This window comes from Pristiophorus japonicus, chromosome 15, assembly GCF_044704955.1.
Source record: "Pristiophorus japonicus isolate sPriJap1 chromosome 15, sPriJap1.hap1, whole genome shotgun sequence".
In the NCBI taxonomy this organism is placed as follows: domain Eukaryota; kingdom Metazoa; phylum Chordata; class Chondrichthyes; family Pristiophoridae; genus Pristiophorus; species Pristiophorus japonicus.
Window position 1 is genome coordinate 92,740,024 of NC_091991.1, and position 26,605 is coordinate 92,766,628.

Here is a 26,605-nt window from a genome sequence, read left to right on the forward strand (position 1 = left end):
ATTTCTAGGGTCACTTCTTTAAGTACTCTGGGATGCAGACTATCAGGCCTTGGGGATTTATCGGCCTTCAATCGGATCAATTTCCCGAACACAATTTCCTGACTAATAAGGATTTCCTTCAGTTCCTCCTTCTCGCTAGACCCTCAGGCCCCTATTATTTTCAGGAGATTATTCATGTCTACTTTAGTGAAGACAGAACCACAGTATTTGTCAATTGGTCTGCCATTTCCTTGTTCCCCATTATGAATTCACCTGATTCTGACTGCAAGGGACCTACATTAGTCTTCATTAATCTTTTTCTCTTCACATATCTATAGAAGCTTTTGCAGTCAGTTTTTATGTTCCCTGCAAGCTTACTCTCATACTCTATTTTCCCCCTCCCAATTCAACCCTTTGTTTTCCTCTGCTGGATTCTAAATTTCTCCCAGTCCTCAGGTTTGCTGCTTTTTCTGGCCAATTTATATGCCTCTTCCTTGGATTTAACACTATCACTAATTTCCCTTGTTAACCACGGTTGAGCCACCTTCCCCGTTTTATTTTTACTCCAGACAGGGATGTACAATTGTTGTAGTTCATCCATGTGATCTTTATATGTCTGCCATTGCGTATCCACCGTCAGCCCTTTAAGTATCATTCGCCAGTCTATCCTAGTCAATTCATGTCTCATACCATCGAAGTTACCTTTCTTTAAGTTCAGGACCCTAGTCTTTGAATTAACTGTGTCACTCTCCATCTTAATGAAGAATTCTACCATATTATGGTCACTCTTCCCCAAGATTGCTAATGAATCCTCTCTCATTATACAAGACCCAGTGCAGAATAGCCTGCTCTCTAGTTGGCTCCTCGACATATTGGTCGAGAAAACCATCCCTTATACACTCCAGGAAATCCTCCTCCACAGTACTGCTACCAGTTTGGTTAGCCCAATCTATATGTAGATTAAAGTCACCCATGATAACTGCTGTACTCTTATTGCACGCATCCCTAATTTCCTGTTTGATGCCATCCCCAACCTCCCTACTACTGTTCGGTGGTCTGTACACAACTCCCACTAACGTTTTCTGCCCTTTGGTGTTTCGCAGCTCTACCCTAAGACTGATATTTCCATCTCTGTAACATCGCCTGTCTCTGGCCTTCCTCAGCTCATCTGCTGCTGAAACCCTCTTCCATGCCTTTGTAACCTCTAGACTTGAGTATTCCAATGGCTGGCCTCCCACATTCTACCCTACGTAAACTTGAGGTGATCCAAAACTCAACAGCCCATGTTCTAACTCGCACCAAATCCCACTCACCCATCACTCTTGTGCTCATTGACCTATATGTTGTGTTCCTAACACAGATGAGACTGCACACAGGGAGGTTAAAGTAACAGTGACCTCAGTCTTTAATTAGACGTTCCAGAGTGAGGAACAGGCCTTAGGGGCCGGCTTATATACACTGCTCCCAAGGGATGCTGGGATCCCTTGGGACTTCAGGGGATGCACTCCCTGGTGGTGGAACATGGGAGTGCATGCTTTACAGATACACAACAGTATATTGGTTCCCGGTTAAACAATGTTTCGATTTCAAAATTCTCATCCTTGTTTACAAATCCCTCCATGGCCCTCGCCCCTCCCCATCTCTGTAATCTCCTCCAGCCCCACAACACCCACCCCCCCACCCCGAGATGTCTGTGCTCCTCTAATTCTGCCCTTCTGAGCATCTGATTGTCATCACTCAACCATTGGTGGCCGTGCTTTCTGTTGCCTGGGCCCCAAGCTCTGGAACTCCCTCCCTAAACCTCACCGCCTCTCTACCTCTCTTTCCTCCTTCAACATACACCTTAAAAGCTACCTTGTCATCTGCCCTAATTTCTCCTTATGTGACTCAATACCAATTTTCTTGTCTCATCATCGTAGGCAGTCCCTCGAAATGAGAATGACTTGCCTCCAACGTCAAAAAGAGTTCACAGGTGGTTCAATGTAAAATTCCAGATCCTGAACTACATCCTGAAGGGTGGAAGATGCCTGTGCGTGGATATTTTTAACATGAGGTGGCCGTTGCACACAGGCTTGACAGAGCTAGGTCTTGGTCCAGTGGCAAGGATAATCCAAGACGACTGGAGACCTGCTCTGCTGCATGGAACGCTGAATATCTGGCAGGCCGGGCCGCCGCACGCTGCTCCCTCTAACACTCATAACATTCCTGTGAAGCCTTGGGATGTCTCACTATGTTAAAGGCGCTATATAAATACAAGTTGTTGTTGTTCATTGGCTGGATTCCCTCTCCCAGCAGTGACCTGTGTCCCTTCCTCTGATTGGCTGGATTCCCTCTCCCAGCAGCGACCTGTGTTCCTTCGTCTGATTGGCTGGATTCCCTCTCCCAGCAGTGACCTAGGTCCCTCCCCCTGATTTGCTGGTTTTTTACACGGGGAGCGCGTCACCGAGCTGGAGTGACGTCACCGAACTGCGAGCAGTGGCGTCACGTCCGGCCTGCGCCTGCGCTGTAAGATGGCGGCCGCCAGCCCCGACCCACCGCCGCTCAACGGGCCGGAGCAGCTGATGGACCGGCCGGGGGACGAGGCGGAAGGCCTGAGCGTACCCGAGGAGGTGAGAGGCGGGCGGCGCAGCGAGCGGCGCAGCGCAGAGTGAGCGGCGCCTCGCCCAGTGGCTGGGCCTGGCCGGACAGAGAGAGACAGAGCCCGGAGCCGGCACAGGGGGCAGTGCAGTGCGGGGCGGGGCGGAGGGCTGGGCCTTGGCACTGCCCGCCCAGCACCCACGCACCGTCCGGGCCCGGCTCAACCCCGCCAGCGGCACTTACACACTGCCAACATCAGGTGCCGGGCTGCCCCGGGGCTGGAAGCCCGGGGTATTCACCTGTCTAACCCAACTGTAAACAGCCAGCATCCTTCCACACACAGCATGCGTTTGATGCTGGTCCAGTACTGGTGGGTACAGGTCTGTCACTGTATAACACTGGGGTACAGTACTGGTGGGTACAGGTCTGTCACTGTATAACACTGGGGTACAGTACTGGTGGGTACAGGTCTGTCACTGTATAACACTGGGGTACAGTACTGGTGGGTACAGGTCTGTCACTGTATAACACTGGGGTACAGTACTGGTGGGTACAGGTCTGTCACTGTATAACACTGGGGTACAGTACTGGTGGGTACAGGTCTGTCACTGTATAACACTGGGGTACAGTACTGGTGGGTACAGGTCTGTCACTGTATAACACTGGGGTACAGTACTGGTGGGTACAGGTCTGTCACTGTATAACACTGGGGTACAGTACTGGTGGTTACAGGTCTGTCACTGTATAACACTGGGGTACAGTACTGGTGGGTACAGGTCTGTCACTGTAAAACACTGGGGTACAGTACTGGTGGGTACAGGTCTGTCACTGTATAACACTGGGGTACAGTACTGGTGGGTACAGGTCTGTCACTGTATAACACTGGGGTACAGTACTGGTGGGTACAGGTCTGTCACTGTAAAACACTGGAGGTACAATGCTGGTGGGTACAGCTGTCACTGTATAACACTGAGGTACAGTACTGGTGGCTACAGGTCTGTCAGTGTATAACACTGTGGCACAGTACAGGTCTGTCCCTGTATAACACTGGGGCACAGTACTGGTGGGTACAGGTCTGTCACTGTATAACACTGGGATATAATACTGGTGGGTACAGGTCTGTCACTGTACAACATTGGGTACAGTACAGGTCTGTCACTGTATAACACTGGGTACGGTACAGGTCTGTCGCTGTATAACACTGGGTTACAGTAGCGGTGGGTCATGTCAGTCACTATAACACTCGGGTACAGTACTGGTGGGTACAGGTCTGTCACTGTATAACACTGGGGTACAGTACTGGTGGGTACAGGTCTGTCACTGTATAACACTGGGGTACAGTACTGATGGGTACAGGTCTGTCCCTGTATAACACTGGGGTGCAGCACTGGTGGGTACAGATCTGTCGCTGTATAATACTAGGGCACAGTACTGGTGAGTACAGGTCTGTCATTTTATAACATGGGGTGCAGGACTGGTGGTTACAGGTCTGTCACTGTATTACACTGGGTACGGTACAGATCTGTCACTGTACAACATTGGGTACAGTACAGGTCTGTCACTGTATAACACTGGGTACGGTACAGGTCTGTCGCTGTATAACACTGGGTTACAGTAGCGGTGGGTCATGTCAGTCACTGTATAACACTGGGGCAAAGTACTGGTTGTCACGACAATACTGGGGTACAGTACTGATGGGTACAGGTCTGTGACTGTCTAGCACTGGGCAAGTTACTGGTGGGTACAGGTCTGTCACTGTATAGCACGGATTCAGTACTGGTGGGTACAGGTCTGTCACTAATACTGGGGTACAGTACTGGTGGGTACAGGTCTGTTGCTGTATAACTGAGGTACAGTACTGGTGGGTACAGGTCACTGTATAACACTGGGATACAGTAATGGTGAGTACAGGTCTGTCACTGTATAACGCGAGTACAGTACTGGTGGGTGCAGGTCTGTCACTGTTTAACACTGGGTGACAGTACTGGTGGGTACAGGTCTGTCACTGTATAACACGGTACAGTACAGGTCTGCCACTGTATAACATTGGGGTATAGTACTAGTGGGTACAGGTCTGTCGCTGTTTCACAGTGGGGTACAGTACTGGTGGGTACAGGTATGTTACTGTACAACATTGGGTACAGTACAGGTCTGTCGCTGTATTAAGGGGTACAGTGCTGGTGGGTACAGGTCTGTCACTGTATAACACTGGGACACAGTACTGGTGGGTACAGGTGTGTCACTGTATAACACTGGGGCACAGTACTGGTGGGTACAGGTCTGTCACTGTATAACACTGGAGATACAGTACTGTTGGGGACAGGTCTGTCATGTACAACATTGGGTACAGTACAGATATGTCACTGTATAACACTGGGTATGGTACTGGTCTGTCGCTGTATAACACTGGGATACAGTAGCGGTGGGTCAGGTCAGTCGCTGTATAACACTGGGGTACAGTACTGGTGGGTACAGGTCAGTCACTGTATAACACGAGTGCTGTACTGGTGGGTACAGGTCTGTCACTGTATAATACTGGGGTACAGTACTGGTGGGTACAGGCCTGTCATTGTATATCACTGGCGTACGGTACGCGTGGGTACAGGTCTGTCACTGTATAACACTGGGGTACAGTACTGGTGGGTACAGGCCTGTCATTGTATATCACTGGCGTACGGTACGCGTGGGTACAGGTCTGTCACTGTATAACACTGGGGTACATTGCTGCTGGGTACAGGTCTGTCATTGTATAACATGGGGTGCAGGACTGGCGGGTACATGTCTGTCACTGCATTACACTGGGTACGGTACAGGTCTGTCACTGTATAACACTGTGGCACAGTACCGGTGCGCACAGGTCTGTCCCTGTATAACACTGGGGTACAGTACTGGTGGGTACAGGTCTGTCACTGTATAACACTGGGGTATAATACTGGTGGGTACAGGTCTGCCAATGTACAACATTGGGTACAGTACAGGTCTGTCGCTGTATAACACGGGTACAGTAGCGGTGGGTCATGTCAGTCACTATAACACTGTGGCAAAGTACTGTTGTCACGACAATACTGGGGTACAGTACTGGTGGGTACAGGTCTGTGACTGTCTAGCACTGAGTATGTTACTGGTGGGTACAAGTCTGTCACTGTATAACACGGATTCATACTGGTGGGTACAGGTCTGTCACTAATACTGGGGTACAGTACTGGTGGGTACAGGTCTGTTGCTGTATAACTGAGGTACAGTACTGGTGGGTACAGGTCCGTCACTGTATAACACTGGGGTACAGTACTGGTGGGTACAGGTCTGTCACTGTATAATACTGGGGTACAGTCCTGATGGGTACAGGTCTGTCACTGCATTACACTGGCTATGGTACAGGTCTGTCACTGTATAACACTGTGGCACAGTACAGGTGCGTACAGGTCTGTCCCTGTGTAACACTGGGGTACAGTACTGGTGGGTACAGGTTTGTCGCTGTTTCACACTGGGGTACAGTACTGGTGGGTACAGGTATGTTGCTGTACAACATTGGGTACAGTACAGGTCTGTCGCTGTATAACACTGTAGCACAGTATGGTGCGTACAGGTCTGTCCCTGTGCAACACTGGGGCACAGTACTGGTGGGTACAGGTGTGTCACTGTGTAACACTGGGGTACAGTATTCGTGGGTACAGGTCTGTCACTGTATAACACTGGGGTACAGTACTGGTGGGTACAGGTATGTTACTGCGCAACATTGGGTACAGTACAGGTCTGTCGCTGTATTAAGGGGTACAATACTGGTGGGTACAGGTCTGTCGCTGTTTCACACTGGGGTACAGTACTGGTAGGTACAGTTCTAAAACTAACACTGGGGTACAGTACTGGTGGGTACAGGTCAGTCACTATAACACTGGGGTACAGTACTGGTGGGTACAGGTCAGTCACTGTATAACACTGGGGTACAGTACTGGTGCGTACAGGTCTGTTACTGTATAAAACTGGGGTACAGTGCTGGTGGGTACAGGCCTTTCACTAACACTGGGGTACAGAACTGGTGGGTTCTGGTGTATCATTGTGTAACACTGGGGTACAGTACGGGTGAGTACAGGTCTGTCACTGTATAACATTGGGGTACCGTACTGGTGGGTACAGGTCTGTCACTATAATACTGGGGTACAGTACTGGTGGGTACGGGTCTGTCACTATATTACACTGGGTACGGTACAGGTCTGTCACTGTATAACACTGTGGCACAGTACTGGTGGGTACAGGTCTTTCACTGTATAACACTGGGGCACAGTACTGGTGGGTACAGGTCTGTCCCTGTATAACACTGGGGCACAGTACTGGTGGGTACAGGTCTGTCACTGTATAATACTGGGGTACAGTACTGGTGGGTACAGGTGTGTCACTGTATAACACTGGGGTATAATACTGGTGGGTACTGGTCTGTCACTGTATAACACTGGGTACGGTACAGGTCTGTCGCTGTATAACACTGGGGTACAGTAGCGGTGGGTCAGGTCAGTCACTGTATAACACTGGGGGAACGTACTGGTTGTCCCGACAATACTGGGGTACAGTACTGGTGGGTACAGGTCTGTGACTGTCTAGCACTGGGTACGTTACTGGTGGATACAGGTCTGTCACTAACACTGGGATACAGTACTGGTGGGTACAGGTCTGTTGCTGTATAACACTGGGGACAGTAATGGTGAGTACAGGTCAGTCACTGTATAACGCAGGTACAGTACTGGTGGGTGCAGGTCTGTCGCTGTATAACACTGGGGTGCAGTACTGGTGGGTACAGATCTGTCGCTGTATAATACTAGGGTACAGTACTGGTGGGTACAGGTCTAAAACTGTCACTGTGGTACAGTACTGGTGGGTACAGAACAGTCACTGGATAACACTGGGGTACAGGGCTGCTGGGTACAGGTCTGTCATTGTGTAACATGGGGTGCAGGACTGGTGGGTACAAATCTGTCACTGCATTACACTGGGTACGGTACAGGTCTGTCACTGTATAACACTGTGGCACAGTACCGGTGCGCACAGGTCTGTCCCTGTAACACTGGGGTACAGTACTGGTGGGTACAGGTCTGTCACTGTATAACACTGGGGTACAGTGTTGGTGGGTACAGGTCTGTCACTGTATAACACTGGGGCACAGTACTGGTGGGTACAGGTGTGTCACTGTATAACACTGGATATACAGTACTGTTGGGTACAGGTCTGTCACTGTTTAACACTGGATACAGTACTGTTGGGTACAGGTCTGTCACTGTACAACATTGGGTACAGTACTGGTGGGTACAGGTCTGTCACTGTATAATACTGGGGTACAGTACTAGTGGGTACAGGCCTGTCATTGTATATCATTGGCGTACGGTACGCGTGGGTACAGGTCTGTCACTGTATAACACTGGGGTACATTGCTGCTGGGTACAGGTCTGTCATTGTATAACATGGGGTGCAGGACTGGCGGGTACAGGTCTGTCACTGTATAATACTGGGTTACAGTACTGGTGGGTACAGGTCTGTCACTGCATTACACTGGGTACGGTACAGGTCTGTCACTGTATAACACTGTGGCACAGTACCGGTGTGCACAGGTCTGTCCCTGTATAACACTGGGGTATAATACTGGTGGGTACAGGTCTGCCAATGTACAACATTGGGTACGGTACAGGTCTGTCACTATAACACTGGGTACGGTACAGGTCTGACGCTGTATAACACTGGGGTACAGTAGCGGTGGGTCATGTCAGTCACTATAACACTGTGGCAAGTACTGTTGTCACGACAATACTGGGGTACAGTACTGGTGGGTACAGGTCTGTGACTGTCTAGCACTGAGTACGTTACTGGTGGGTACAAGTCTGTCACTGTATAACACGGATTCATACTGGTGGGTACAGGTCTGTCACTAATACTGGGGTACAGTACTGGTGGGTACAGATCCGTCACTGTATAACACTGGGGTACAGTACTGGTGTGTACGGACTGCCACTGTATAACATTGGGGTATAGTACTGGTGGGTACAGGTCTGTCACTGTATAATACTGGGGTACAGTCCTGATGGGTACAGGTCTGTCACTGCATTACACTGGCTACGGTACAGGTCTGTCACTGTATAACACTGTGGCACAGTACAGCTGCGTACAGGTCTGTCCCTGAGTAACACTGGGGTACAGTATTCGTGGGTACAGGTCTGTCACTGTATAACACTGGGGTACAGTACTGGTGGGTACAGGTCTGTCCCCGTATAACATTGGGGTACAGTACTGGTGGGTACAGGTCTGTCACTGTATAACACTGGGTACGGTACAGTCTCTCGCTGTATAACACTGGGGTACTGTACTGGTGGGTACAGGTCTGTCACGACAATACTAGGGTACAGTACTGATGGGTACATGTCTGTGACTGTATAGCATTGGGTACGTTAATGGGTACAGGTCTGTCACTGTACAAAATTGGGTACAGTACAGGCCTGTCACTGTATAACATTGGGTACGGTACAGGTCTGTCGCTGTATAACACTGGGGTACAGTAGCGGTGGGTCAGGTCAGTCACTGTATAACACTGGGGCAAAGTACTGGTTGTCACGACAATACTGAGGTACAGTACTGGTGGGTACAGGTCCGTCACTGTATAACACTGGGATACAGTAATAGTGAGTACAGGTCTGTCACTGTATAACGCGGGTACAGTAGTGGTGGGTACAGGTCTGTCGCTGTATAATACTAAGGTACAGTACTGGTGGGTACAGGTCTGTCACTGTGTAACACTGGGGCACAGTACTGGTGGGTACAGGTATGTCACTGTATAACACTGGGGTACAGTACTGGTGCGTACAGGTCTGTCACTGTATAACACTGGGATACAGTAATAGTGAGTACAGGTCTGTCACTGTATAACGCGGGTACAGTACTCGTGGGTACAGGTCTGTCGCTGTATAATGGGGTACAGTACTGGTGGGTACAGGTCTGTCGCTGTTTCACACTGGGGTACAGTACTGCTGGGTACAGGTCAGTCACTGTATAACACTGGGGTACAGTACTGGTGCGTACAGGTCTGTCACTGTATAACACTGGGGTACAGTACTGGTGCGTACAGGTCTGTCATTGTATAACATGATGTGCAGGACTGGTGGGTACATGTCTGACATTGTATAACACTAGGTTACAGTACTGGTGGGTACAGGTCTGTCACTGTATAACACTGGGTACAGTACTGGTGGGTACAGGTCTGTCACTGCATTACACTGGATATGGTACAGGTCTGTCACTGTATAACACTGTGGCACAGCACTGGTGCGCACAGGTCTGTCCCCGTATAACACTGGAGGTACAGTACTGGTGGGTACAGGTCTGTCACTGTGCAACATTGGGTACAGTACAGGTCTGTCACTGTATAACACTGTGTACGGTACAGTCTCTCGCTGTATAACACTGGGGTACGGTACTGGTGGGTACAGGTCTGTCACGACAATATAGGGTACAGTACTGGTGGGTACAGGTCTCTGACTGTCTAGCACTGGGTACGTTACTGGTGGGTACAGGTCTGTCACTGTATAACACGGATTCAGTACTGGTGGGTACAGGTCTGTCACTAACACTGGGGTCCAGTAATGGTGAGTACAGGTCAATCACTGTATAACGCGGGTACAGTACTGGTGGGTACAGGTGTGTCACTGTATAATACTAAGGTACAGTACTGGTGGGTACAGGTCAGTCACTGTATAACACTGGGGTACAGTACTGGTAGGTACAGGTCTGTCACTGTATAACACTGGGGTACAGTACTGGTGGGTACAGGTCTGTCACTGTATAACACTGGAGTGCAGTACTGGTGGGTACAGGTCTGTCGCTGTATAATACTAGGGTACAGTACTGGTGAGTAGAGGTCTAACACTAACACTGGGGTACAGTACTGGTGGGTACAGGTCTGTCACTGTATAATACTGGGGTACAGTACTGGTGCGTACAGGTCTGTCACTGTATAACACTGGCACAGTGCCGGCGCGCACAGGTCTGTCCCTGTATAACACTGGGGTATAATACTTGTGGGTACAGGTCTGTCACTGTTTAACACTGGAGGTACAGTACTGGTGGGTGCAGGTCTGTCACTGTACAACATTGGGTACAGTACAGGTCTGTCACTGTATAACACTGGGTACGGTAAAGGTCTGTCGCTGTATAACACTGGGGTACAGTAGCGGTGGGTCAGGTCAGTCACTGTATAACACTGGGGCAAAGTACTGGTTGTCACGACAATACTGGGGTACAGTACTGGTGGGTACAGGTCTGTGACTGTCTAGCACTGGGTACGTTACTGGTGGGTACAGGTCTGTCACTGTATAACACGGATTCAGTGTTGGTGGGTACAGGTCTGTCACTAATACTGGGGTACAGTACTGGTGGGTACAGGTCTGTTGCTGTATAACTGAGGTACAGTACTGGTGGGTACAGGTCCGTCACTGTGTAACACTGGGATACAGTAATGGTGAGTACAGGTCTGTCACTGAATAACGCGGGTACAGGACTGGTGGGTACAGGTCTGTCGCTGTATAATACTAAGGTACAGTACTGGTGCGTACAGGTTTGTCACTGTATAACACTGGGGTACAGTACTGGTGCGTACAGGTCTGTCATTGTATAACATGATGTGCAGGACCGGTGGGTACAGGTCTGTCATTGTATAACATGGGGTGCAGGACTGGTGGGTACATGTCTGACATTGTATAACACTAGGTTACAGTACTGGTGGGTACAGGTCTGTCACTGTATAACACTGGGTACAGTACTGGTGGGTACAGGTCTGTCACTGCATTACACTGGATACGGTACTGGTCTGTCACTGTATAACACTGTGGCACAGCACTGGTGCGCACAGGTCTGTCCCCGTATAACACTGGAGGTACAGTACTGGTGGGTACAGGTCTGTCACTGTGCAACATTGGGTACAGTACAGGTCTGTCACTGTATAACACTGTGTACGGTACAGTCTCTCGCTGTATAACACTGGGGTACGGTACTGGTGGGTACAGGCCTGTCACGACAATACTAGGGTACAGTACTGGTGGGTACAGGTCTCTGACTGTCTAGCACTGGGTACGTTACTGGTGGGTACAGGTCTGTCACTGGATAACACGGATTCAGTACTGGTGGGTACAGGTCTGTCACTAACACTGGGGTCCAGTAATGGTGAGTACAGGTCAATCACTGTATAACGCGGGTACAGTACTGGTGGGTACAGGTGTGTCACTGTATAATACTAAGGTACAGTACTGGTGGGTACAGGTCAGTCACTATAACACTGGGGTACAGTACTGATGGGTACAGGTCTGTCGCTGTATAATAGGGTATAGTACAGGTGGGTACAGGTCTGTCGCATAACTGGGGTACAGTACTAGTGGGTACCAGTCTGTCACTGTAACACTAGGGTACAGTACTGGTGGGTGCAGATCTGTCACTGTATAACGCTGTGGAACAGCACTGCTGGGTACAGGTCTGTCACTGCATAACATTGGTGTACAGTACTGGTGGGTGCAGGCCTGTTACTGTACAACACTGGGGTACAGTACTGGTGTTTACAGGCCTGTCACTGTATAACAAGGTACAGTACAGGTCTGCCACTGTATAACACTGGGGTATAGTACTGGTGGGTACAGATCTGTCACTGTACAACATTGGGTACAGTACAGGTCTGTCGCTGTATATAGGGGTACAGTACTGGTGGCTACAGGTCAGTCACTGTATAACACTGGGGTACAGGGCTGCTGGGTACAGGTCTATCATTGTATAACACTAGGTTACAGTACTGGTGGGTACAGGTCTGTCACTGTATAACAAGGTACAGTACAGGTCTGCCACTTTATAATATTGGGGTGCAGTACTGGTGGGTACAGGTCTGTCACTGTATAACACTGAGGTACAATACTGGTGGGTACAGGTCTGTCACTGTATAACACTGAGGTACAGTACTGGTGTGTACAGGACTGTCACTGTATAACATTGGGTTACAGTACTGGTGGGTACAGGTCTGTCACTGTATAACACGGTACAGTACAGGTCTGCCACTGTATAACACTGGGGTATAGTACTGGTGGGTACAGGTCTGTCACTGTATAACACTGGGTACAGTACTGGTGGGTACAGGTCTGTCACTGTATAACACTGGGGTACAGTACTGGTGGGTACAGGTCTGTCACTGCATTACACTGGGTACGGTACAGGCATGTGAACTGTATAACACTGGCATAGTACTGGTGTGCACAGGTCTGTCCCTGTATAACACTGGAGGTACAGTACTGGTGGGTACAGGTCTGTCACTGTGCAACATTGGGTACAGTACAGGTCTGTCACTGTATAACACTGGATATGGTTCAGGTCTCTCGCTGTATAACACTGGGGTACAGTACTGGTGGGTACAGGTCTGTCTCTATAACACTGATGTACAGTAGCGGTGGGTCAGGTCAGTCACTGTATATCACTGGGGAAAGGTACTGGTTGGTGCAGGTCTGTCACGACATTACTGGGGTACAGTACTGGTGGGTACAGGTCTGTGACTGTATAGCATTGGGTACGTTAATGGTGGGTACAGGTCTGTCACTATAACACGGATACAGTACTGGTAGGTACAGGTTTGTCACGAACACTGGGGTACAGTACTGGTGGGTGCAGGTCTGTCGCTGTATAATACTAAGGTACAGTACTGGTGGGTACAGGTGTGTCACTGTGTAACACTGGGGTACAGTACTCGTGGGTACAGGTCTGTCGCTGTATAATGGGGTACAGTACCGGTGAGTACAGGTCTGTCACTGTACAACACTGGGGTATAGTAGCGGTGGGTCAGTTCCGTCACTGTATAACACTGGGGCAAAGTACTGGTTGTCACGGCAATACTGGGGTACGTTACTGGTGGGTACAGGTCTGTCACTGCATAACACGGATTCAGTACTGGTGGGTACAGGTCTGTCACTAACACTGGGGTACAGTAATCGTGAGTACAGGTCAATCACTGTATAACGCGGGTCTGTCGCTGTATAATACTAAGGTACAGTACTGGTGGGTACAGATCAGTCGCTGTATAACACTGGGGTACAGTACTGATGGGTACAGGTCTGTCACTGTATAACACTGGGGTGCAGTACTGGTGGGTACAGGTTTGTCGCTGTATAATTCTAGGGTAGTACTGGTGAGTACAGGTCTAAAACTGTAACATTGGGGTACAGTACTGGTGGGTACAGGTCAGTAACTGTATAATACTGGAGTACAGTACTGGTGGGTACAGGTCTGTCACTGTATAACAGGGGTACAGTACTGGTGCGTACAGGTCTGTCATTGTACAACATGGGGTGCAGGACTGGTGGGTACATGTCTGACATTGTATAACACTGGGATGCAGTACTGGTGGGTACAGGTCTGTCGCTGTATAATACTCGGGTACAGTACTGGTGAGTACAGGTCTAAAACTGTAACATTGGGGTACAGTACTGGTGGGTACAGGTCTGTCACTGTATAACACTGGGTACAGTACAGGTCTGCCACTGTATAACACTGGGGTATAGTACTGGTGGGTACAGGTCTGTCACTGTATTACACTGGATACGGTACAGGTCTGTCACTGTATAACACTGTGGCACAGTACTGGTGCGCACAGGTTTGTCCCCATATAACACTGGGGTACAGTACTGGTGTGTACAGGTCTGTCACTGTATAACACTGGGGGTACAGTACTGGTGGGTACAGGTCTGTCACTGTGCAACATTGGGTACAGTACAGGTCTGTCACTGAATAACACTGGGTACGGTACAGTCTCTCGCTGAATAACACTGGGGTACAGTACTGGTGGGTACAGGTCTGTCACTATATAACACTGCTGTACAGTAGCGGTGGGTCAGGTCAGTCACTATATCACTGGGGCAAAGTACTGGTTGGTGCAGGTCTGTCACGACAATACTAGGGTACAGTACTGGTGGGTACATGTCTGTGACTGTATAGCATGGGGTACGTTAATGGGTACAGGTCTGTCACTGTACAACATTGGGTAAAGTACAGGCCTGTCACTGTACAACACTGGGGTACAGTAGCGGTGGGTCAGTTCAGTCACTGTATAACACTGGGGCAAAGTACTGGTTGTCACGACAATACTGGGGTACAGTACTGGTGGGTGCAGGTCTGTGACTGTCTAGCACTGGGTACGTTACTGGTGGGTACAGGTCTGTCACTGCATAACACAGATTCAGTACTGGTGGGTACAGGTCTGTCACTAACACTGGAGTACAGTAATCGTGAGTACAGGTCAATCACTATAACGCGGGTCTGTCGCTGTATAATACTAAGGTACAGTACTGGTGGGTACAGATCAGTCGCTGTATAACACTGGGGTACAGTACTGATGGGTATAGGTCTGTCACTGTATAACACTGGGGTGCAGTACTGGTGGGTACAGGTCTGTCGCTGTATAATACTAGGGTACAGTACTGGTGCGTACAGGTCTAAAACTGTAACATTGGGGTACAGTACTGGTGGGTACAGGTCAGTAACTGTATAATACTGGAGTGCAGGACTGGTGGGTACATGTCTGACATTGTATAACACTAGGTTACAGTACTGGTGGGTACAGGTCTGTCACTATAATACTGGGGTACAGTACTGGTAGGTACAGGTCTGTCACTGCATTACACTGGATACGGTACAGGTCTGTCACTGTATAACACTGTGGCACAGTACTGGTGCGCACAGGTCTGTCCCCATATAATACTGGGGTGCAGTACTGGTGGGTACAGGTCTGTCACTGTGCAACATTGGGTACAGTACAGGTCTGTCACTGAATAACACTGGGTACGGTACAGTCTCTCGCTGTATAACACTGGGGTACAGTACTGGTGGGTACAGGTCTGTCACTGCATAACACGGATTCAGTACTGGTGGGTACAGGTCTGTCACTAACACTGGAGTACAGTAATCGTGAGTACAGGTCAATCACTGTATAACGTGGGTCTGTCGCTGTATAATACTAAGGTACAGTACTGATGGGTACAGGTCTGTCACTGTATAACACTGGGGTGCAGTACTGGTGGGTACAGGTCTGTCGCTGTATAATAGGGTACAGTTCTGGTGAGTACAGGTCTAAAACTGTAACACTGGGGTACAGTACTGGTGGGTACAGGTCAGTAACTATAATACTGGAGTACAGTACTGGTGGGTACAGGTCTGTCACTGTATAACACTGGGGTACAGTACTGGTGCGTACACGTCTGTCACTAACAATGGGGTACAGTACTGGTGCGTACAGGTCTGTCATTGTATAACATGGGGTGCAGGACTGGTGGGTACATGTCTGACATTGTATAACACTAGGTTACAGTACTGGTGGGTACAGGTCTGTCACTGTGCAACATTGGGTACAGTACTGGTCTGTCAAGGTATAATACTGGGTACGGTACAGTCTCTTCCTGTATAACACTGGGATACAGTACTGGTGGGTACAGGTATGTCACTATATAACACTGCTGTACAGTAGCGGTGGGTCAGGTCAGTCATTGTATATCACTGGGGCAAAGTACTGGTTGGTGCAGGTCTGTCACGACAATACTAGGATACAGTACTGGTGGGTACATGTCTGTGACTGTATAGCATTGGGTACGTTAATGGGTACAGGTCTGTCACTGTACAACATTGGGTACAGTACAGGCCTGTCACTGTGTAACACTGGGGTACAGTAGCAGTGGGTCAGGTCAGTCACTGTATAACACTGGGGCAAAGTACTGGTTGTCACGACAATACTGGGGTACAGTACTGGTGGGTACAGGTCTGTGACTGTCTAGGACTGGGTACGTTACTGGTGGGTACAGGTCTGTCACTGTATAACACGGATTCAGTACTGGTGGGTACAGGTCTGTCACTAATACTGGGGTACAGTACTGGTGGGTACAGGTCTGTTGCTGTATAATACTAAGGTACAGTACTGGTGGGTACAGGTCAGTCGCTGTATAACACTGGGGTACAGTACTGATGGGTACAGGTCTGTCACTGTATAACACTGGGGTGCAGTACTGGTAGGTACAGGTCTGTCGCTGTATAAGACTAGGGTACAGTACTGGTGACTACGGGTCTAAAACTGTAACACTGGGGTACAGTACTGGTGGGTACAGGTCAGTCACTGTATAATACTCTGGTACAGTACTGGTGGGTACAGGCCTGTCATTGTATATCACTGGCGTACGGTACGCGTGGGTACAGGTTTGTCATTGTATAACATGGGGTGCAGGACTGGTGGGTACAGGTCTGTCACTGTATAATACTGGGGTACAGTACTGGTGGGTACAGGTCTGTCACTGTATAACACTGGGGCACAGTACTGGTGGGTACAGGTGTGTCACTGTATAACACTAGATTATAATACTGGTGGGCACAGGTCTGTCACTGTTTAACACTGGAGGTACAGTACTGGCGGGTACAGGTCTGTCACTGTATAACACTGGAGGTACAGTACTGGTGGGTACAGGTCTGTCACTGTATAACACTGGAGGTACAGTACTGGTGGGTACAGGTCTGTCACTACAACATTGGGTACAGTACAGGTCTGTCGCTGTATAACACTGAGGTACAGTAGCGGTGGGTCAGGTCAGTCACTGTATAACATGGGGCAAAGTACTGGTTGTCACGACAATATTGGGGTACAGTACTGGTGGGTACAGGTCTGTGACTGTCTAGCACTGGATTCAGTACTGGTGGGTACAGGTCTGTCACTAATACTGGGGTACAGGACTGGTGGGTACAGGTCTGTCGCTGTATAATACTAACGTACAGTACTGGTGGGTATAGATCTGTCGCTGTATAATAGGGTATAGTACAGGTGGGTACAGGTCTGTCGCATAACTAGGGTACAGTACTGGTGGGTACAGGTCTGTCACTGCATAACATTGGTGTACAGTACTGGTGGGTACAGGTCTGTTACTGTATAACACTGAGGTACAATACTGGTGGGTACAGGTCTGTCACTGTATAACACTGACAGTCCTGTACACACCAGTACTGTACGTCACTGTATAACATTGGGTTACAGTACTGGTGGGTACAGGTCTGTCACTGTATAACACGGTACAGTACAGGTCTGCCACTGTATAACACTGGGGTATAGTACTGGTGGGTACAGGTCTGTCACTGTATAATACTGGGGTACAGTACTGGTGGGTACAGGTCTGTCGCTGCATTACACTGGGTACGGTACAGGTCTGTCATTGTATAACACTGGGCTATAGTACTGGTGGGTACAGGTCTGTCACTGCATAACATTGGTGTACAGTACTGATGGGTACAGGTATGTCACTGTGTAACACTGGGGTACAGTACTCGTCGGTACAAGTCTGTCACTGTATAACACTGGGCTATAGTACTGGTGGGTACAGGTCTGTCACTGTACAACATTGGGTACATTACAGGTCTGTCGCTGTATAATGAGGTACAGTACTGGTGGGTACAGGTCAGTCACTAACACTGGGGTACAGGGCTGCTGGGTACAGGTCTATCAATGTATAACATGGGGTACAGGACTGGTGGGTACAGGTATGTCATTGTATAACATTGGGTGCAGGACTGGTGGGTACAGGTCTGACATTGTATAACACTAGGTTACAGTACTGGTGGGTACAGGTCTGTCACTGTAAAACACTGGGTACAGTACAGGTCTGCCACTGTATAACACTGGGGTATAGTACTGGTGGGTACAGGTCTGTCACTGCATTACACTGGGTACGGTACAGGTCTGTCACTGTATAACACTGTGGCACAGTACTGGTGTGCACAGGTCTGTCCCTGTATAACACTGGAGGTACAGTACTGGTGGGTACAGGTCTGTCACTGTGCAACATTGAGTACAGTACAGGTCTGTCACTGTATAACACTGGGGTACAGGTCTGTCACTGTATAACACTGGGGTACAGTACTGGTGGGTACAGGTCTGTCTCTATATAACACTGCTGTACAGTAGCGGTGGGTCAGGTCAGTCACTGTATATCACTGGGGCAAAGTACTGGTTGGTGCAGGTCTGTCACGACAATACTGGGGTACAGTACTGGTGGGTACAGGTCTGTGACTCTATAACACTGGGTACGTTAATGGTGGATACAGGTCTGTCACTGTATAACACTGTGGTACCGTGCTGGTGGGTACAGGCCTGTCATTGTATATCACTGGCGTATGGTACGCGTGGGTACAGGTCTGTCACTGTATAACTCTGGGGTACAGTAATGGTGAATACAGGTCTGTCACTGTATAACACTGGGTACAGTACTGTGGGTACAGGTCTGTCACTATAACCCTGGGGTACAGTACTGGTGAGTACAGGTCTGTCACTATATAACACTGGGGTACAGTACTAGTGGGTACAGGTCTGTCATTGTATAACACTGTGGTACCGTGCTGGTGGTACAGGCCTGTCATTGTATATCACTGGCGTACGGTACAGGTCTGTCACTGTATAACACTGTGGCACAGTACTGATGCGTACAGGTCTGTCCCTGTGTACCACTGGGGCACAGTACTGGTGGGTACAGGTGTGTCACTGTGTAACACTGGGGCACAGTACTGGTGGGTACAGGTATGTCACTGTGTAACACTGGGGTACAGTACTCGTCGGTACAGGTCTGTCACTGAATAACACTGGGGTATAGTACTGGTGGGTACAGGTCTGTCACTGTACAACATTGGGTACAGCACAGGTCTGTCGCTGTATAATGGGGTACAGTACTGGTGGGTACAGGTCTGCCGCTGTTTCACACTGGGGTACAGTACTGGTGCGTACAGGTCTGTCACTGTATAACACCGGGGTACAGTACTGGTGGGTACAGGCCTGTCATTGTATATCACTGGCGTATGGTACGCATGGGTACAGGTCTGTCACTGTATAACACTGGGGTACAGGGCTGCTGGGTACAGGTCTGTCATTGAAAAACATGGGGTGCAGGACTGGTGTGTACAGGACTGTCACTGTATAACATTGGGTTACAGTACTGGTGGGTACAGGTCTGTCACTGTGTAACACGGTACAATACAGGTCTGCCACTGTATAACACTGGGTCACAGTACTGGTGGGTACAGGTCTGTCACTGTATAATGCTGGGGTACAGTACTGGTGGGTACAGGTCTGTCACTGTATAACACTGGGGCACAGTACTGGTGGGTACAGGTTTGTCACTGAATAACACTGGGGTACAGTAGCGGTGGGTCAGGTCAGTCACTGTATAACACTGGGGCAAAGTACTTGTTGTCACGACAATACTGGGGTACAGTACTGGTGGGTACAGGTCTGTGACTGTCTAGCACTGGGTACGTTACTGGTGGGTACAGGTCTGTCACTGTATAACACGGATTCAGTACTGGTGGGTACAGGTCTGTCACTAATACTGGGATACAGTGCTGGTGGGTGCAGGTCTGTTGCTGTATAACTGAGGTACAGTACTGGTGGGTACAGGTCCATCACTGTATAACTCGGGGATACAGTAATGGTGAGTGCAGGTCTGTCACTGTATAACGCGGGTACCGTACTGGTGGGTACAGGTCTGTCGCTGTATAATACTAAGGTACAGTACTGGTGGGTACAGATCTGTCGCTGTATAACACTGGGGTACAGTACTTATGGGTACAGGTCTGTCACTGTATAACACTGGGGTGCAGTACTGGTGGGTACAGATCTGTCGCTGAATGATACTAGGGTATAGTACTGGTGGGTACAGGTCTGTTGCTGCATAACTGGGGTACAGTACTAGTGGGTACCGGTCTGTCACTGTGTAACACTAGGGTACAGTACTGGTGGGTACAGGTCTGTCACTGTATAACACGGGTACAGTACTGGTGGGTGCAGGTCTGTCACTGTATAACACTGTGGAACAGCACTGCTGGGTACCGGTCTGTCACTGTATAACTGGGCTACAATGCTGCTGGGTACAGGTCTGTCACTGTATAACACTGGGGTACTGTACTGGTGGGTACAGGTCTGTCACTGTATAACACGGTACAATACAGGTCTGCCACTGTATAACACTGGGGTATAGTACTGGTGGGTACAGGTCTGTCACTGTATAATACTGGGGTACAGTACTGGTGGGTACAGGTCTGTCACTGCATTACACTGGGTACGGTACAGGTCTATCACTGTATAACACTGTGGCACAGTACTGATGCGTACAGGTCTGTCCCTGTGTAATACTGGGGCACAGTACTGGTGGGTACAGGTATGTCACTGTGTAACACTGGGGTACAGTACTCGTGGGTACAGGTCTGTCAGTGTATAACACTGGGGTATCGTACTGGTGGGTACAGGTCAGTCACTGTATAACACTGGGATACAGTACTGGTGGGTACAGGTCTGTCACTGTATAACACTAGATACAGTACAGGTCTGCCACTCTATAACACTGGGGTACAGTACTGGTGGGTACAGGCCTGTCATTGCATATCACTGGCGTATGGTACGCGTGGGTACAGCTCTGTCACTGTATAACACTGGGGTACAGGGCTGCTGGGTGCAGGTCTGTCATTGTATAACATGGGGTGCAGGACTGGTGGGTACAGGTCTGTCGCTGTATAACACTAGGTACAGTACAGGTCTGTCACTGTATAATACTGGGTTACAGTACTGGTGGGTACAGGCCTGTCATTGCATATCACTGGCGTATGGTACGCGTGGGTACAGCTCTGTCACTGTATAACACTGGGGTACAGGGCTGCTGGGTACAGGTCTGTCATTGTATAACATGGGATGCAGGACTGGTGGGTACAGGTCTGTCGCTGTATACCACTAGGTACAGTACAGGTCTGTCACTGTATAATACTGGGGTACAGTACTGGTGGGTACAGGTCTGTCACTGCATTACACTGGGTACGGTACAGGTCTGACACTGTATAACACTGTGGCATAGTACTGGTGTGCACAGGTCTGTCCCTGTTTAACACTGGAGGTACAGTACTGGTGGGTACAGGTCTGTCTCTATATAACACTGCTGTACAGTAGCGGTGGGTCAGGTCAGTCACTGTATATCACTGGGGCAAAGTACTGGTTGGTGCAGGTCTGTCACGACAATACTGGGGTACAGTACTGGTGGGTACAGGTCTGTGACTGTATAGCATTGAGTACGTTAATGGTGGGTACAGGTCTGTCACTGTATAACACGGATACAGTACTGGTGGGTACAGGTCTGTCACTGCATTACACTGGGTACGGTACAGGTCTGTCACTGTATAACACAGATATAGTACTGGTGGGTACAGGTCTGTCACTGCATTACACTGGGTACGGTACAGGTCTATCACTGTATAACACTGTGGCACAGTACTGATGCGTACAGGTCTGTCCCTGTGTAATACTGGGGCACAGTACTGGTGGGTACAGGTATGTCACTGTGTAACACGGGTACAGTACTCGTGGGTACAGGTCTGTCACTGTATAACACTGGGGTATCGTACTGGTGGGTACAGGTCAGTCACTGTATAACACTGGGATACAGTACTGGTGGGTACAGGTCTGTCACTGTATAACACTAGATACAGTACAGGTCTGCCACTGTATAACACTGGGGTACAGTACTGGTGGGTACAGGTCTGTCACTGTATAACACTGGGGTACAGTACTGGTGGGTACAGGTCTGTCACTGTATAACACTGGGGTACAGGGCTGCTGGGTACAGGTCTGTCATTGTATAACATGGGGTGCAGGACTGGTGGGTACAGGTCTGTCGCTGTATAACACTAGGTACAGTACACGTCTGTCACTGTATAACACTGGGGTACAGTACTGGTGGGTACAGGTCTGTCACTGTATAACACTGGGGTACAGTACTGGTGGGTACAGGCCTGTCATTGCATATCACTGGCGTATGGTACGCGTGGGTACAGCTCTGTCACTGTATAACACTGGGGTACAGGGCTGCTGGGTACAGGTCTGTCATTGTATAACATGGGGTGCAGGACTGGTGGGTACAGGTCTGTCGCTGTATAACACTAGGTACAGTACACGTCTGTCACTGTATAATACTGGGGTACAGTACTGGTGGGTACAGGCCTGTCATTGCATATCACTGGCGTATGGTACGCGTGGGTACAGCTCTGTCACTGTATAACACTGGGGTACAGGGCTGCTGGGTACAGGTCTGTCATTGTATAACATGGGGTGCAGGACTGGTGGGTACAGGTCTGTCGCTGTATAACACTAGGTACAGTACAGGTCTGTCACTGTATAATACTGGGGTACAGTACTGGTGGGTACAGGTCTGTCACTGCATTACACTGGGTACGGTACAGGTCTGTCACTGTATAACACTGTGGCATAGTACTGGTGTGCACAGGTCTGTCCCTGTTTAACACTGGAGGTACAGTACTGGTGGGTACAGGTCTGTCTCTATATAACACTGCTGTACAGTAGCGGTGGGTCAGGTCAGTCACTGTATATCACTGGGGCAAAGTACTGGTTGGTGCAGGTCTGTCACGACAATACTGGGGTACAGTACTGGTGGGTACAGGTCTGTGACTGTATAGCATTGAGTACGTTAATGGTGGGTACAGGTCTGTCACTGTATAACACGGATACAGTACTGGTGCGTACAGGTCTGTCCCTGTAACACTGGGGCACAGTACTGGTGGGTACAGGTGTGTCACTGTGTAACACTGGGGCACAGTACTGGTGGGTACAGGTATGTCGCTGTGTAACACTGGGGTACAGTACTCGTCGGTACAGGTCTGTCACTGTATAACACTGGGCTATAGTACTGGTGGGTACAGGTCTGTCACTGTACAACATTGGGTACATTACAGGTCTGTCGCTGTATAATGAGGTACAGTACTGGTGGGTACAGGTCAGTCACTGTATAACACTGGGGTACAGGACTGGTGGGTACAGGTATGTCATTGTATAACATTGGGTGCAGGACTGGTGGGTACAGGTCTGACATTGTATAACACTAGGTTACAGTACTGGTGGGTACAGGTCTGTCACTGTATAACACTGGGGTACAGGTCTGTCACTGTATAACACTGCGGTACAGTACTGGTGGGTACAGGTCTGTCTCTATATAACACTGCTGTACAGTAGCAGTGGGTCAGGTCAGTCACTGTATATCACTGGGGCAAAGTACTGGTTGGTGCAGGTCTGTCACGACAATACTGGGGTACAGTACTGGTGGGTACAGGTCTGTGACTGTATAACACTGGGTACGTTAATGGTGGGTACAGGTCTGTCACTGTATAACGCGGGTACAGTACTGCTCGGTACAGGTCTGTCACTATAACCCTGGGGTACAGTACTGGTGAGTACAGGTCTGTCACTATTTCACACTGGGGTACAGTACTCGTGGGTACAGGTCTGTTATTGTATAACACTGTGGTACCGTGCTGGTGGGTACAGGCCTGTCATTGTATATCACTGGCGTATGGTACGCGTGGGTACAGGTCTGTCACTGTATAACACTGGGGTACAGTAATGGTGAGTACAGGTCTGTCACTGTATAACACTGGGTACGTTAATGGTGGGTACAGGTCTGTCACTGTATAACGCGGGTACAGTACTGTGGGTACAGGTCTGTCACTATAACCCTGGGGTACAGTACTGGTGAGTACAGGTCTGTCACTATATAACACTGGGGTACAGTACTAGTGGGTACAGGTCTGTCATTGTATAACACTGGTACCGTGCTGGTGGTACAGGCCTGTCATTGTATATCACTGGCGTACGGTACAGGTCTGTCACTGTATAACACTGTGGCACAGTACTGATGCATACAGGTCTGTCCTTGTGTAACACTGGGGCTGGGTACAGGTGTGTCACTGTGTAACACTGGGGCACAGTACTGGTGGGTACAGGTATGTCACTGTGTAACACTGGGGTACAGTACTCGTCGGTACAGGTCTGTCACTGAATAACACTGGGGTATAGTACTGGTGGGTACAGGTCTGTCACTATACAACATTGGGTACAGTACAGGTCTGTCGCTGTATAATGGGGTACAGTACTGGTGGGTACAAGTCTGTCGCTGTTTCACACTGGGGTACAGTACTGGTGCGTACAGGTCTGTCACTGTATAACACCGGGGTACAGTACTGGTGGGTACAGGCCTGTCATTGTATATCACTGGCGTATGATACGCATGGGTACAGGTCTGTCACTGTATAACACTGGGGTACAGGGCTGCTGGCTACAGGTCTGTCATTGAAAAACATGGGGTGCAGGACTGGTGGGTACAGGTATGTCATTGTATAACATGGGGTGCAGGACTGGTGGGTACAGGTCTGACAGTGTATAACACTAGGTTACAGTACTGGTGGATACAGGTCTGTCACTGTATAACACTGGGTACAGTACAGGTCTGCCACTGTACAACACTGGCACAGTACTGGTGTGCACAGGTCTGTCCCTGTATAACACTGGGGTACAGTACTGGTGGGTACAGGTGTGTCACTGTGCAACATTGGGTACAGTACAGGTCTGTCACTGTACAACTCTGGGTATGGTACAGGTCTCTCGCTGTATAACACTAGGGTACAGGTCTGTCACTATATAACACTGCTGTACAGTAGCGATGGATCAGGTCAGTTACTATATATCAGTGGGGCAAAGTACTGGTTGGTGCAGGTCTGTCACGACAATACTGGGGTACAGTACTGGTGGGTACAGGTCTGTGACTGTATAGCATTGTGTACGTTAATGGTGGGTACAGGTCTGTCGCTGTATAACATTGGGGTACAGTAATGGTGAGTACAGGTCTGTCACTGTATAACGCAGGTACAGTACTGCTGAGTACAGGTCTGTCACTGTATAACACTGTGGTGCAGTACAGGTCTGTCGCTGTATAATACTAGGGTACATTACTGGTGGGTACAGGTCTGTCGCTGTATAACACTGGGGAACAGTACTGGTGGATATCGGTCTGTCACTATATAACAGAGGTACAGTACTAGTGGGTGCAGGTCTGTCATTGTATAACACTGTGGTATCGTGCTGGTGGGTACAGGCCTGTCATTGTATATCACTGGCGTAAGGTACGCGTGGGTACAGGTCTGTCACTGTATAACACTGGGGTACAGGGCTGCTGGGTACAGGTCTGTCATTGTATAACACTGGGGTATAGTACTGGTGGGTACAGGTCTGTCACTGCATTACACTAGGCACGGTACATGTCAGTCACTGTATAACACTGTGGCACAGTACTGGTGCGTAGAAGTCTGTCCCTGTATAACACTGGGGCACAGTACTGGTGGGTACAGGTCTGTCACTGTACAACACTGGGTACGGTACAGGTCTGTCGCTGTATAACACTAGGGTACAGTAGCGGTGGGTCAGGTCAGTCACTGTATAACACGGGCAAAGTACTGGTTGTCACGACAATACTGGGGTACAGTACTGGTGGGTACAGGTCTGTGACTGTCTAGCACTGGGTACGTTACTGGTGGGTACAGGTCTGTCACTGTATAACACGGATTCAGTACTGGTGGGTACAGGTCTGTCACTAACACTGGGGTACAGTACTGGTGGGTACAGGTCTGTCACTGCATAACACTGGGTTACAGTACTGGTGGGTACAGGTCTGTCACTGTACAACATTGGTGACAGTACAGGTCTGTCACTGTATAACACTGGGGTACAGTACTGGTGGGTATAGGTCTGTCACTGTATAACACTGGGCACAGGACTGGTGGGTACAGGTCTCTCTTTGTATAACACTGGGTACAGTACTGGTGGGTACAGGTCTGTCACTGTATAACACTGGGTACGTTACTGGTGGGTACAGGTCTGTCACTGTATAACACGGATTCAGTACTGGTGGGTACAGGTCTGTCACTAACACTGGGGTACAGGACTGGTGGGTACAGGTCTCTCTTTGTATAACACTGGGTACAGTACTGGTGGGTACAGGTCTGTCACTGTATAACACTGGGGTACAGTAATGGTGAGTAGGTCTGTCATTGTGTAACGCGGGTACAGTACTGGTGGGTACAGGTCTGTCACTGTATAACACTGGGGTACAGTACTGATGGGTGCAGGTCTGTCACTGTATAACACTGGGGT

The 26,605-nt window shown here is 49.3% G+C and overlaps 1 protein-coding gene across 1 annotated transcript in view; it reads left to right on the plus strand.

Moving 5' to 3' along the window:
- Positions 1-2,381: 2,381 nt before the first annotated feature.
- LOC139281563 (serine/threonine-protein kinase B-raf-like) overlaps positions 2,382-26,605 on the plus strand; it is a 163,210-nt gene continuing 138,986 nt past the window's right edge. Inside the window, exon 1 of the mRNA XM_070901724.1 lies at positions 2,382-2,626. Within this exon, the coding sequence (XP_070757825.1) occupies positions 2,490-2,626 (137 nt within the window). The 5' untranslated portion in view covers positions 2,382-2,489. The remainder of the gene's footprint in view (positions 2,627-26,605) is intronic.